The 16,321-nt window shown below is 35.6% G+C and overlaps 1 protein-coding gene across 2 annotated transcripts in view; it reads left to right on the top strand.

Annotated features, from left to right (window-relative positions):
• The window catches only part of Ndst4 (N-deacetylase and N-sulfotransferase 4), a 307,194-nt gene that overhangs the window by 19,906 nt on the left and 270,967 nt on the right, over positions 1-16,321 (top strand). For both annotated transcript variants that reach the window (XM_076933217.1, XM_034500339.2), the window contains exon 2: positions 7,023-8,238. In XM_076933217.1, the coding sequence (XP_076789332.1) occupies positions 7,261-8,238 (978 nt within the window). In that variant the 5' untranslated portion in view covers positions 7,023-7,260. The remainder of the gene's footprint in view (positions 1-7,022; positions 8,239-16,321) is intronic.

The following is a 16,321-nucleotide window of genomic DNA, read 5'->3' on the forward strand; positions in this document are numbered from 1 at the left end:
GTCTCTGTAAGCATGTGCCCATGTACCTGTCCGCAAAATACCAGATAGTCTGTAGAGTGTTCAAGATTTCCCCCTGAGTAAATTACACCCCCTGCCATTACGGCACTCTATATGAGATTTGTCAGTTGAATTGTCCTGTGCAGGAAGCTGCACTGTGCGAATACAATGGAGACACACTACCTCAATGAGCTTTTGTAGGATTATTAGATTTCACCAAGGCTGGATTCCTAAAAATGGTTAACAGTAGTCCATGCCTAGAGAAAGTGAAAATAACCTTTCCCATTCCACAACTGAAGATGCTTCACAACTGCGGTCCAAAGAAAAGGTAAGAGAATTTCACCAGAACAATGACAACAAAAATGTCTTTCAAAATTTAAGTTCAAATGTGGAGATAAATGTTAAGGCTCTTGTTCAATTACAGATGAATGCAAATGTATCAGAGAGTATAGGTTGGGGAGGCTTGAGTTAATGGTGATTAGAATATTCTACGTGAGTCTCTCACCTCCCAGATCTCTCCTACTTTCTAGAAGTTCCCCCCACCTCCTACCTCCCAAGGTTGCCTGTTTCCATTCTTTCTGCTGGTACTTAGGGCTTCAGTCCTATTCTCCCCCAATACCCTTTTCCCCTCCCTCTCCTCTCTCTCACGCAAGTCTATCCCTCCCTCTGCCCCCTGCTCCATGATTGCTTTCTTCTCCTTTTCAAGTGGGACTGAGGAATCCTCACTTGGGCCCTTTGGCTCGTTAACCTTTTTGAGCTTTGTGGATTTTATCCTGGGTATTGTGTAATTTTTTGGCTAGTATTCACTTATTAGTGAGTACATACCATGCATGTCATTTTGGGTCTGAGTTACCTCAGTCAGGATGATATTTTCCATCCATTTTCCTGCAAAACTCCTGATGTGTTCCTTCTTAATAGTTGAGTTATATTCCATTGTGTAAATGAACCACATTTTCTGTATCCATTCTTCCATTGTGGGACATCAAAGGAAGGGACTTTAGATACAATGCCTTACAATGGGGAGAGGAAACTTGTAGACTCCACCTCCAGTAGAAAGACAGGACATCAAGTGGAGAGATGGGGTTGACAACCCACAGTGAAAAACTGACACAGAGTTGTTCCTGTCTAAAAGAACTACAGGGACAAAAATGATTAAGATCCTGAGGAAAAGGATGTCTAGTGAAGGGCTCAAATTGAGATTGAGCTCAAGGGGAGGCTCCAAGGCCTGACACACTGATGCTATGGTGTACTTATAGACAGGAGCCTAGCATAGATGACCTCTGAGAGGCCCAACAAGCAGATGAAAGAGTCAGATGCAGATACTTAAACCCAACCAATAAACAGAAGCTGGAGACCCCTGTAGTTGAATTAGGGAAACACTGGAAGAAACTGAGGAGGAGGGCAACCCCATAGGAAGACCATCAGTCATAAGTAATCTGGTCTCTCAAGATCTCTCAGACATTGAGCCACCAGACAGACAGGATACACCAGCTGATATGAGGGCCCTGACACATATACAGCAGATGACTGCCTAGTCTGGCCTCAGTGAGAGAAGATGCACCTAACCCTCAAGAGACTGGAGCCCCCAAGGAGTGGGGAGGTCTGGTGAGATGGGAGGCTGGGGACAGTCTCTTAGAAATGAGGGAGGAGATATGGGATGAGGAACAATCAGAGGGCTGACCAGGACAGGGATAACAATGGAACTAAAAAAGATTAAATAATAATAATAAAAAAAGAAGTAAGAATAAAAACAGATACACAGTTATATTGTCAAAAAAAAGAATATTCTATGAAAATCTACAAACTGAAATAAATTCAGGCCAGGGACAATAAACAAAGAGTAACAGTTGTGTGATGAATCCAGAGACCAAGAACAAATCAACATGTTCTTACCAACAAACTCAGGGGTGTGTGCTACTTGTAGTCTGTAGGAAACATTACCCTAGTTTTGAAGAGAAAGGAAGGGAATGATAGAATGCATGGAAAGGGGGACATATGTCATCTCAGGGATAGGGAAGCAAATGGAAAATGGGTGTAACCCCTGGCTTGGGAACAGTCTTGGAAGGACTCTATCCACTTTCCTATATGAGTTTGAAACAGTTCCTCCACTACTTTCTGTTTTCTTTGTAAACCATAAAGTTGGACACTTTAATGATCTGAGCAGGATTAGGGAGTTTCTAGTTGAAGGAGTAAAAACAAAAACTACAATAAAAAAGTTTTAATTCTTTTTAAGTTTTACTATGACAAGTTATATCATAACATCAAGTAAAAAGTTAAGGTGAAATGATGTTTGATGTGTCAGCAATTTATTAAAAAATTACATACCGTGTAAAGCACAATAGGTTTTTTTTAACACAATTTTCATTTTATTTTAACAATCTGGGTTTTCAATTTTTCACAAAATGCTTTCCCAGTATGAAAACAACAAACATTGTTATGAAAAGATTAGCAGTCTGAGTTTTTAAGAGTGCTTTACATAGCATCTTTATGGATGGTATACTTTATAAGGAACTGAAAAGAGAAAAGTGTTAGGATTATGTCTAGACAAGGAAGCATGCCTTGGTAGAAAATTTTCCAGCTATCTATTGTTTCTATATAAATTGTATATATTAAAAGAAAAAAGGAAATTGCAAACAATGTCATACATATTATGTAAATAATACACATACTTTTTAGTATTAACTCTCTAAATATAAACTTTAAACTAGTTAATTGAAAAATCATCCACTCTCATAAAACAAGAAAAACAAACATCCACAACAGCAGAGGTTTTGAGAGGGGAAATAGAGGAAATAAGGAGCAGTTTAAACCAACGAAACTAAGATTGTTTTACTCAATGGAACGTAGGTTGTTTTACTCATGGTATGAGATCCAGATGAGTTTGCACATTTATAAAACAGAGTCAATTCTTAATAAATGTCCATTTGTTGAGGTATGTCAAGAATGCCTTTACTTCTTACACAAAGCAAGAAATCTAAAAGCCAGGCCAATGTCAAGATGTTGTGGCTGGTCTGTACTTGATTCTGAATATGCTTAGTCAGCATCCCTCCTTCAACCACAGAAAGTCAGGCAGATGTCACAGGTCTGCCCTCACTCATCTGAAGGTCTCATAAGAACTTTCAGAATTGCAGGCACCCTTAAATTAGACACAGTAGCTCAAAATTCATTAGTCCTTGTTAATTCTGGTCCCTATGCTCTGTAGACTTGGTTGTTAATTGAACCATTAAGGATATATCTCAGTGATGAAATGTTCAGGCTAAAAATACAGTTCAAGTATTGACCATTAGAGGGTTAGGATAAGCACTCACATTGGCCACAGATGGTGTTTCTACTACTGTGTTTATGTACCTTAAACTTCACATAGGGAATGGGGGACACTATTTGAAATATAAATAAAATAATTTAAAAAAAAACTTGACATAGCAAACACTCATGTAAACAAAGTCATATTTTTGAAGTTCTTATGTTTTTAAGATAAACATGATGATTACATGTTTGCCACTTGATTATTATAAACATATACTCTACTTTTAAAATCCTGTTGTTTTTCCATCTCAAAAATGAGACCTAAGAAAATGGTACACACATACAGTTTATGTGTCTGCAGGAAGTGGTGATAAAAGAAATTGCCTGACATTTACTCTTCTATTTACTGACTTCTCTTCATAATCTTCTGAAGTATGAATATAGCACACGGCTCAGAGCTATGAACCTAGTATAATATTATGGTACTGTATAATATTGGGGTAGTAATGTTATCATTATGTTTGAAAATGGCACTTTTAGGAATGTCTACTAGTAAAAATGTATACTCAGCATTAAAATAAATTTATATTATGTCTGTAAAAATGGAAAAAAAATTGAAGTATATAAAAGTTAGGAAATAATCAACAGGTTATTTACCAGAATTGAAACTATTTTTTTTTCCAGAAAATCACAAAATAGCAAACCATTGTCGTTTTGATTAAATGCAAGAGCTATTCATTGCTTTGGACTTTCATTTTGGAAAACAGTTATGATTTATGAATACATGGTTGCTCCCAAAGTACTGTTAGCATCATGTAGCCTAGAAGTTGATGGGAACTTTAAGTAACCAATAATGATATCTACAGATGTTTAGTCTACTGGTATATTGAGTTAACAGAATACATTTTCATGTTCAGAATCATCACAGACAATCCTGACAAACAATAACACCACTTAGATTTGTAATTCTTTGAAAACCAGGTAAAATCATCCCTGTCTGCTCTGACCTAATTTTTGGCTATGACAAAAAGGCTAATCTTATAGAAGGAGCCCTCCTCTGATAAATGCACACTCAAACACACAAACACACACATGCATGCACATACAAACAAACACACACATAAATTCTCACACAAACATACAACTAGCAATGTTTTTAAGCACTGCTTACCTTTATAGCATGTAAAGTATGTCAGTATTTCTCTGATATTCCAATTATATTTTATATACAGAAAAGGCAACATGTTCTTAAAAACAAGTTATACCTCACCACAACTGAAGACTCACCACAAAGGACACTGGTGCCTTAGAACCAATAGTTAAATGTTTATACAATATAGATTAAATTAAGTTCATAGGGTCCATTAGTATGATATGTGAGCAAATTATCAGTAAGACTCCTGAAAATAGATGCAGAAATGTAACAACATGATATTTGACCAAGTTTATTTTTCCCTAGATATTACCAAAAGTCAAACCTAGCAAAAATATTAAAATTTTTGACTCATTCCAACTTACACCTTGTTTTGAGTTAACCAATTCACCTTGGTTAATTGTCTTTATTTTCTCTAGTAAATTTATAGTATGACTTTTAACATTGAAATAAAAGTCATTCTCATTGTATTTAAATTTAATTACATTGAATGTTAAGTTCATGGATTCATCTTATTTCACAACAGGGCAACTGGTATATTATAGATCCTTTTAGTCATAAACATTTCCAAATTATAATTACAGTCTTTTAAAAACCCTTCTAAATTTTATTCATTAAAAAAACTGAATAATGAGAAAATAACAGAACAATGGAATCAAGCAAGACCATGTAATGACTAGCAAGTAGCTGAATGGCAGCAAGACTTGTTATTGTTTATTTTCCAATTTTAGGTAAACTTTGCTGAGCTACACTTCTTACCAAAATACCTTCAAGTAATAAACACCAGACATATTTTAATATGCTTGCCAGTCCTTAGACCTAGTATTTATTGAATTTTGTATTTCCAGAAAAAAAACATCAAACAAGCAAACAAAACAAAACAACAACCCTAGCTACAGTAGTCTTTGTAATTGCATTGGTAACTAGTTTCATGACTAGAAATTTGCAATGGTTTATCTCAAAAACCTTGTTCAAACATACATGGCAACAAGGAGGTACTTATGAAAAATGCATGCATTCCACTGTAGTTTATATGTGCACACATGGAATGATAACACATATAAATATATATGTTATCTAAATCACGGACTGCGACAAGGAAGGCAGGGCCTAAAAATTACAATTTCACTCACTGAAGTCAGACTGTAGTCAGTCTGACATTTGGGGAAGGCTTCAGTGGCTATAACAGGTGGAAAGATCATTCTGTTGATATTCATAAATTTTATAAAACATGAAAATCAGATTTAGATTATTGGAGTGATGACTTATTTGATTTCCTTGATGTGCTGATGTGAGAAACACTGGCTTTTCAGACATACAAGTCATTCACAGACTCTGCCTCCTGTGTTCTCTGAGCCAGGAGAGCCAGGAGAAGAGAGAGTTCCCACCAATTCTGTATACTGCTAGCTGGTCCTCAGGTACATCCTGCATGAAAGTTTAAGTGAGAGTCAAATTAAAATTTTAACATGTAAAATTGCAGTCTTTAAGAAAACATAATGGACATTTTTACCCTTGTGAAACAGCTTTTTAAATAGCCTTTCTATTATCTAGAACTTAATTTTATATAACCTGTTAACAAACATACTTTTTTTTAAAAAAACGATCTAAATATCTTAACACACACACACACGTGTGTGTGTAGATAGATAGCATCAGCTAATCTAGTGTGTGTGTGTGTGTGTTTATGTGTGTGTGTGTGTGTGTGTGTGTGTGTGTGTAGATAGACAGACAGACAGACAGACAGACAGACAGACAGACAGATAGCATTGGCTAATCTCCCTACCTACAAGACTGCCTTATCCTTGTCCTTTTATTAGTTTAAGAGATAGCACTGGGGAAGAGAAGCTAACACACCAGACCACATCTTCTTGGCATTCCATAGAATATCATCATATCTCTTATTTGTGAAGCAGGGTACATTACTGGTGTACCACTTTTCAAGGACAAACTTTGCCACCTTGACTAGCCATTATCATTAAGGATGAGGAAATGAGAAAATTGAATATAAAGGATGAGTCCCACAGTTTAAACATAAGCTATCTGAGAACACAGGCATGTACCATTGTGGTATATGGATCCATCATCCCAGTTCAGAACAAACTGATGTTAAATAAATGTCACATTTAAATTCTGCTTATTCTTTGGGTTGACAGATTTAGTCCCATATGGGTTTTTTTTTTTATAAATTCTTTTCACTATTGCATATTAGGAGGAACAGTTCTAATACTTAAAATTGATATCTCATCCTTTTTGCATTCAAAGAAAAAGGTTACCATCTTATGTTAGAATAGATAATATGCATCTAATTTTCTCTGTGCCTCTTTTGTCTCCTTCTTTTCATGATAATTAGTTGAAAGTGATCTCAATATGTGCTCTTATGTACATGTGGATAACTGACTAAATTCAGACAGATCTTCACCATGTTTTCGAGAAGCCATGAAAATATAAGTGGACTATGTGTCAAATATCAAGACCCAGATTATGAGCGAGTGTTATTAGTATATTGTCATAGTAACAAGACTAGAATAATCTTTAATGAGCTTCTTAGATACCCGTAAGCATATAAACATAACCAGAAACACTCCTCCTTTTTGCTCGTAGCTATCACATTTCTTCTCTCTTTCAGATAATGCTTAAAGGACTCTGCAGCAATTCTTGGTATTGGACATAGCATCTCAGCTGTTGCCTTCCTGGTCCGCTGACTACCAGATTTGACTCATTTGTGATTCCTTCGAGAATCTCCCATGATTTGCAATGGTTACATGAATGTTTGGGAAGGGAAACTGGCACCATCTTACTATATGTTCTCCATGGCACATTAGGGAAAGAAGCCAGAAAAGGCTCCCAACGCATTGATTTTTAAAATGAATCTTATTGTAAAGTTTCGGAGAAGCTTTCGAACACTGATTGTTCTCTTAGCTACCTTTTGCTTGGTGAGCATCGTCATTTCTGCCTACTTCCTGTACTCTGGCTACAAACAGGAAATGACACTTATTGAAACTACTGCAGAAGCAGAGTGCGCTGACATCAAAAACCTCCCTTATCGGTCTATAGAGCTGAAAACCATCAAGCCTATTGATACATCCAAAACTGACCCCACTGTTCTTCTCTTTGTAGAGAGCCAGTATTCTCAACTTGGTCAAGATATTATAGCAATCTTGGAGTCCAGCCGGTTTCAGTACCAGATGGTCATTGCTCCAGGCAAGGGAGACATACCACCTCTTACCGATAGTGGCAAAGGGAAGTACACACTGATTATATATGAAAATATTCTGAAATACGTCAGCATGGACTCATGGAACCGGGAGCTTTTAGAAAAATACTGTATAGAATACAGTGTTAGCATAATTGGTTTTCATAAAGCCAACGAGAACAGCTTACCAACAACACAACTGAAAGGGTTTCCTTTGAACTTATTCAATAATGTAGCTCTGAAGGACTGCTCTGTGAACCCCCAGTCTCCTCTGCTCCATATTACCAAAGGCCCCAAAGTTGAAAAGGGACCTCTTCCTGGGGAAGACTGGACAATTTTCCAATATAACCATTCTACCTACCAGCCAGTTCTTTTAACTGAGTTACAAACAGAAAAGTCTCTCTCTTTCTTGTCCAGCCAAACCCTTTATGCTACAATAATTCAGGATTTGGGGCTTCATGATGGGATCCAGCGAGTTCTTTTTGGTAACAACTTGAACTTCTGGTTGCACAAGCTCATTTTCATTGACGCCATCTCTTTCTTGTCTGGGAAGAGGCTGACACTGTCCTTGGACAGGTACATCCTTGTGGACATTGATGACATATTTGTGGGGAAGGAGGGCACAAGGATGAATGTCAAAGATGTGAAGGTAAGAGCATGGATAAAGAACAACTTGATTTGTAATTTGTTAGTGCTTTGTGGTTTTGACAAAACATGACCTTTAAAATACTCTATGAAACAATCACTGATTTAAGCTAATCCTGAACTATTATACACAGAGATAAGCACAGAGAGAGAGAGAGAGAGAGAGAGAGAGAGAGAGAGGGGGGGGGAGGGGGTAAAGGAGGGAGGGGAGAGGGAGAGGAAGAGAGATATACACAACACAGTAGAATAGAAACATTGAGATGTCCTTAAGTATAATTGATCTTCATCTCACATCTTCTTGTTTCCTTGCCTATGCCAACAAGAAGTCCTTATAAGTATTTCCAGATTCAAATGTGTGACAGATTGAAACTCTGAAATTCATAACATCATAGGACTCTATTTATAAACTAATCACTTGTATACACTGGATTTGATCAGGTTGATTGAAAAACAAGATGAAATGTAGCTCAAGTCTTTTCTGTAACCTTGAGCAAGAGTAGTTTTCACTTGTGTGAAACATTTATACTATTGTAAATAATGTCATCAGCAAAAGTAATTTTACAGGGACTTGGCCTTAAGAAGCATTTGTTTTATCTTTACTAATTTATGATATTGGTTAGGGTACAGTAGAAGTGTCAATAGGCAATATTTCAGGGATGTACTCAGTCGACTATGTTACAAAACATAAACTGTGATTGCTACTAAATATACAAAAGACCAAACACAGAGATGAGCATGATGGTAAGTTTCTATCTCAGCTACTTGGGAGACTGAGCAAGAGTTAAAAACAGCCTGGGTAAGAGCCATAAATAGAGAACAACATTAGCAAAATATAGTACAAGGTTAGCTATAAACTTAGAGAATTCTGACACTAATTCTTTTATAAGTTTTAGTCAAACATTCCCATAGGCTGTTTCATGGTATCTTATTGTGTCTTGCATATAGCTAAACAGACATTGTACTTTAGAAAATGTACACACAAATTTATTACTATTACTATTATTGTTGTTGTAAGAGGACTAAATATAGCTATTTCATTGTCTCTCAGTTTTCTCTTATTCAGCTATTTGCTTTGCAAACATGAGCCCTGCATGCTACTTCAAATAACAGCTGAAATGCCATGACCACTAGAAGATAAATTATTGATACCTGTAAAATTAGTTCACTTGAAAAAATCTTAAAAATATATGAAGACCACCAAACTCTGTCTCTAATGGGTCTCTGAGAAACACACCATTTCACTTGGATACAAATGTATAATTCATATCAGAAACAAGTATTTAAGTGGTTGCACCTGATATTCTCTAAATTTTTAGGTTTTAAATTTTTGGATTCGTTGTTCTTTTCAATTAATTTAAATGCTAATATTTTGTCTTAGATTTAGAAAAAGTCCTGTGTTTTGAAAATCGTCTCAGGGTATGAGGTACCTAATCTGAAGATATAGAACAACCGCTTCTTATTTATACTCAAAGAACATTATGAATTACAAGACTTTTTATAAGTTTAAATTGAATTGACCATTCAAATCTAGCTAGAAAATTTATTTGCAAAGAAAAACTGATGGCTACTCACCATTACTTATGTAAGATATGTGAAATACTGATGACTTCTTAAACTATAGAACTCTGAGAAAAAAACAGAATAGTGAGACTTAAGAGAGAGATGGAAATTTTATATGGAGAAAGAGCTGAAAAGATTATGTACATGTATAAATACATATTTGTTTGGAGATATATTTATGTATATATATATATTACATATATATTACATATATGTACTATCTCATATATATAAAGGAGATATTACATATTGAATATATATATGTGTGTACATATATATGCATATATATATATGCTAGGTTAAAAGCATATATTAGATATGTAATATTTGCTACTATAAACACATGATTTAATTTAATACTGTGTAAGAAAAACTTACTATATTTTTTATGATCATCTTCCAGTCCCAGACCCTGTGAACCCAGTAAACTCTGATCATTTATATTCTGCTTTGATTTGGTGAACTCAAACAAATATGCTTCGGGTAACAGGTACAAGCTCAGCTCTCTGTACCAGGAAAGTTTCACATATATAGTGTCAGGTTGATTATGCAAGTGATTATGCAAATTTTCTAAATTTTAATGGAAGAATAATCTTTTATTATATATAATATATTTATACATTTGTACATACTCATAGATATCAAATTTTTCATCTTTCTTTCAAGTATCCTTTAACAGACACAGTTTATTATTATATTTTGGCTATTAGAGTGAAGAGCCATTGTAGCTGTTCCTTCATCGTACAGATTTCACTTCACAAATATTATATATATAGTCAGTAATGAGTTATGATTCACATGTGTCTTAGTCAGTGTTCCATTGCTGTGAAGAAACACCATGTCCACAGCAACTCTTATAAAAGAAAGATTTAATTGGGACTGACTTACAGTTTTAAAAGATTAGTGCATTATCAGTATGGCAGGGAGCATAGTGGCAAGCAGGAAAATACAGTGGCAGAGAAGTAGCTGAGGGTTCTACATCTGGATCTGTATGCAGCAGGAAGAGGGAGAGACACTGGTCCTGGCTTTGGCTTTTGAAACCTCAAAGCCCACCTCCAGTGATACACTTTCTCCAGCAAGGCCACACCTGATTCTTCCCAATTGTACCACTTCCTGATGAGTAAGCATTCAGATTTATGAGCCTATGAAACAGGTTTTCTTAGGAAAACCACCACACATGGTAATTCCATTTTGGGTAACTACATTTTAAAGTAAGCTTCATGCTGTCTCTCACCAGTGGTTGTTAATTTACTTCCACACTAAGAGTGTGGAATACCTCCTGCTCCACATCTGCTCTCCAACTCTTCCTATCATTCTGATGTTCATAACAGTCCTAACACTAATAGAACCTTCTAATAGAAGGCTCACATGATTTCATGTATGTTGTGGACTGATCTATCAATGTTGGAACCCTCACTGCCAAAAGCCTTGGAGGCTAAATTGTTAAAGCCCGCACTGCCCCAAGCTGCTCCGGTCTGAGGGTCAGGGTTCAGCAAGAGAGAGAGTGAGGAAGGACTCAAAGAATGGAGACCAGACAGAGTGCGATTCAATCCCGTTTGTTCTTCAGTCTCTCTTCCTAGTCCAAGTCCCAAGTCTTGAGTTCTTAGTCCCTAGTTCCTAGTACCAAGTCTCAGGTTCCAAGTTACTACTTCCAAGTGCTAAGTGCCTAACGTCTAATTCCAAGTTCTTCCTCCAAGTGTCAAGTGCCTAATACCTAATAATAATTTCTTCTGCGTTCTCTAGTTCAAGTGTCTGCTTCCTCAATGCCTAATTCCTACTCCAGGTTGTACTGAACTCTTCTGTCTGCCTCTCCCTTTTATATGTCTCACTTCTAAGCCACGCCCTTAAGTCAGGCCATTAAGTCACACCCTTAGGTCTTATCTCTAAATCTGATCTCTATGTCATGCCCTTAAGTCTCAGCTCTAAATCATAGCTTTAAGTCTCACACACCCAAGGGAAGATCCTGGGTACCTAAAACAAGATGTTATCAGAGTATGCTCAGCTGTTGCAGGCTATTGTAATCAAATCTCTTGTCAGGGTATATGGCTCAAGATGGCTGCAAGGATGATAGCCGTCTTCTGTCAGCTCCCCACACATGTACATTTCCCTTCTAATTTTTTTACTCTTTGAAAATTAACTCTTACTCTTTTCAATTTTTTGTCTTTAAATCTTCACCCTAAGATGAAAGTGACTTGGACTCCACACAGAAGTAGAAGACTGTGTTGAATTTGCTGTTAGCAATCAATTTCATACTTACAATGTTTTTCTTAGCAATGTTTCTTAGCAAACTTGTAGCCCATCTGTAGTGGCCATGAACTTCCTTGCCTTTCCCTTACAGAGAAACCCTTACTGATTTTATTTTTCTTTTGCTTTCTCATCTTTATGGAGTAAAATATCTAGATTGGAAATTGTGTTTGCTTCCTTCTGATATTCATGCTTTCATGGTTTTTGTAGTCTTGGCTAAACTGTCCATTCATCTTGTTAGAACTTTGTTAGGTATCTAATGCTTTCCTTGGTGTTTTTTGATCATATCAGTACTTTTTAAGTTTTAACTTTTATTATTATAATTGTTCTTGTTTTGGCCTATTTAAATAAAATCAGGAAAAATAATCAACATTCAAATATCTGGATTTATATATCCCTTTTCAAATTAGAAATTTTTTTTGATGTTATTTCTTTAAATAAGTATCAAACCATTTATGATTTTTATTAAAATATCAATTCTTATAACCCCTGATTTTGGTACACTTTCAAATAGATTGAACTTACAATGGGGTCAAAGTAGACCCATCCTTCTATTTTATTTTAAAGTCCTGTACAGCATTTTAAAAGCTAAGTGATATATTTTCCTTTTACTACAAATAGATTATGGATTAAGTCAGGCTGACCAATTTTAATCTGATGTCACTGTTCAGTTACAGCATGAGAGGCTCTGCTGTAATGTTTGGGTGATGTTCTATTGCTGCCATGAAACACCATGATCAAAAAATACTTATAGAAGCAAGGATTTACTTAGCTTTTACTTAGATATCACTGTTCATCATCGAAGGGATTCAGGACAGGAGCACAAGCAAGGCAAGAACCTAGAGGCTGGAGCTGATTCTGACGCTATGGAGTGGGTGCTGCTTCCTGGCTTGCTCAGCTTACTTTCTTATTGAACTCAGACCCAGCGGGCAAGGAATATCACCACTAACAATGGGTTGGGCCCTCACTCATCAGTCACTAATTAAGAAATGACATATAGGCCTGTCTACAACTCAGTTTTATAGAGTTACTTTCTTGAGGTTACCTCTTCTCAAATGTTTTTTGCTCATATCAAGTTAACATAAACTCTTAAGTACAGTTGGTAGGAAGTATCAAATGCATTGCTGACTTAAGATATTTTCAGATTGCAAAGGATTCATTGTGATGTGATGTGATGTGACATCACCACACATGAAGTATCATCTGTGACAAAGGTTTACTCAAAAAAAGAAGACATCATCAAAAAAATCAGAAATGAACAAACAAACAAAAACAAAACAAATCAAAAATAAAAGACAAATCAAAAAAACAGAAATTTTAAAAAATACTGGTTTTCGCTCATAAAAATTATAATTTTTATCTTTTCCATAATTTTGGATACATGTATGGTGTTATTGGAAAGAATATTTAATTATATGTACAAAGGTTCTAGATATGTTTATGAATTTTAATATTATGTGACTTTCTACTACTGTGACATCCAACCAAGTATAAGTGGATGAAGCTAAACACAGCCTCCTACACACTGTATACAAGTTGTTTTAGTGTAAGCATATCACACATCTACTGGTATATTTCTATATTATTCTGAAATAAATCATATAGTTATGATATAATAAATAAAATTAATGGAGTAATACAGTAGCATTACAAATGACAACTCTTGCTTTATGCGTGTAACCTATTCTCTCTGACCTAGTTTCACAAATAGTCTAGAAAAATATAGGAACACTTAACAGTAAATAATGGCATAGTCTTTCTTGGACACTAGTTTAGTCTGTGTCTATAAGGATGGTAGATAAGCATATAAATAGATCATATATAAAATATAAGTTTATGCATATGCACATATTGGTGTCTATTCATTTGAGTGAAATTTTCTAACTTGAGATATAAATTCTAAATGACACTTTAGCCATTAAAGCCAAAAACCATAAGGTTTGTAGTACAATATTTTGTTTTCATGAACAGAATGGATTGTTTTTAGATTAATCACAAGCCTTAATTTTATAACTGAATAGTTTTGTCTAAGCAAAGCTATCATATATGGAACTCTATGAAATCTTTATCAAATCCTTCCTACATCAGTCCATTTTTGCCATGACTTTTCTCATCCATTTGAAAAGAAATCGAATCACTGACTGCTTACTCCTATGATGCTTGCATCTTTATTGCAACAGCAGCTATGTCTTCTCAGTTTCGTCACTGGTTACTGTTGTAACTCACAGATTCACTGGGTGTGCTTGGTGCTTCCTCCTTTGCTAGCTTACATAGGAAGCTCTCTAGGAAGAATGAAGCTTACAGGACAGCTTGTTTTCATCACTTCTATGACTCATAATTGTGGTGTCTTTCACAATAGAATGATGAATTCAAGTTGGAAAGGGTAATCATTAGCATAGGAAACAACCTGAATGTTTTGAGTCTGTGGGACCTCACTGAAAAATATGTTCAAAAGAAATAAATAACACATTTCCCAGAACTTGGGCTTTTATTTACTAGTCTCTGATGTGTAATGAGATATTGTTTCTCTGTTATAAAATAACTCCATTTTGTTTCTATACATATTTAATTATATATTCTACTATAGTAGGCTTCCATTTGTAAATGTCTTTAGTGACATTTATCTATCCCTGTACTTTCTACTCTACCCTCTATTTCCTAACCCAGGTTTAACCATTCCCATTTCATTTTTCATTATTATTCTTTATACCAGTGGATTCTCTCCACCCCATCTTGAAACTGTATTCCCATAACTATTTAAGCAATTCTCTCACATCTATGAGTATTCCAAATAAAAGCATGCTTATTTTAAAATTAGAAGGTTATATCTAAGATGTGACAAAACGTGTGTCTTTGGTCTTTGTTACCTCACTCAGAATGGTTATTTTTAGTTCCTTGCAATGACCTGGAAGATTTATAATTTTATTTTTTATTAATCATTTTATTCACTTACATTTCAAATGATATCACCCTTCCTGGTTACCCCTCCACAATCCCACAATCCTATCTCCCCTCCCCTCCTTTTTGCATCTATGAGGGTGCTCCTCTACCCACTCACTCACTCCTTCCTCACTGTTCTAGCATCCCTTTATACTGGGGAATCAAGCCTCCCTCCCTTCCCATTGATATCAGATAAGACCATCCTCTGCTACATATGTATCTGGAGTTCTGGCTCCCTTCATGTATAACCTTTGGTTGGTGGTTTAGTCCCTGGGAGCTCTTCATGGTCCAGTTAGTTGATACTGTTCTTCTTATGTGGTTGCAATCTTCTTCAGTTCCTTCAGTTCTTCCCTAGCTCTTCCATTGTGGTTCCTGGGCTCAGTCAATAGTTGACTTTGAGTATCTGCATCTGTATTAGTCAGGTGCTGGTAGAACCCCTCAGGGAACAGCTGTATAAGGCTCCTATCAGTAAGCACTTTGTGGCATCAGCAATAGTGTGGGAGTTTGGTGTCTGCAGATGAGATGGATTCCCTAGGTGGGGCAGTCTCTAGGCTTTTTCAATTTGCTCCTTTTTTTTTTTTTTTTTTTTTTTTTTTTTTTTTTTTTTTTTGGTAAAGCAGAAATGAAGATGGATAGGCAGGTATCTCTAGAGTAGAACATAGAGTCATTTGGTTATATACCTAAGTGGAGTGTCACTGGATCATGCAGTAGATCTGTTTCCAAGTTTTGGAGAAACTTCTACACTGTCATAGCTGCTATACCAGCTTACACTTATTTTCTTATCACACTTAGCTTCATGTCCACACCCACATTCCCTGCCAGACATGCTGTTTTAATTTTCTTTTAATTTTATGTTTATGGGTGTTTGGTCTGCATATATATCTGTGTGTTACATGTGTGCTCAGTGTCCATGGAAGCCAGAGTTGAGCACCAGATACCCTGGACTGGATTTACAGACAGTTTTAAGTTGTGTATGTATTGTGGATTAAAGTAGGGTCCCCTAAAATAACAAAAAGTGCTCCTAACTGCTGATCCATCAGTCGGGCCCCTATCCTGACATTCTTAAATATCTTGATGAAATACATCAACTTATTCATTGACAATCTAATATATATATATATATATATATATATATATATATATATATATATATATATGACAAAAAGACATGGCCTATTTAAATTTATTTTAAGGTCCTATGTGACTCAGCTAAAATTTACCTTTGTACATCTATACTTACTTCTTGCAATATAAATTGTTTCTGTTTGGCTTTTCCACCTTCCTACTCAGTTATAATTTCTGTGTTTCTGCTTCAATGCAATATTTTTAGCTTCCATACCTTG

The sequence above is a fragment of the Arvicanthis niloticus genome, chromosome 4 (genome assembly GCF_011762505.2).
Source record: "Arvicanthis niloticus isolate mArvNil1 chromosome 4, mArvNil1.pat.X, whole genome shotgun sequence".
Taxonomy (NCBI): domain Eukaryota; kingdom Metazoa; phylum Chordata; class Mammalia; order Rodentia; family Muridae; genus Arvicanthis; species Arvicanthis niloticus.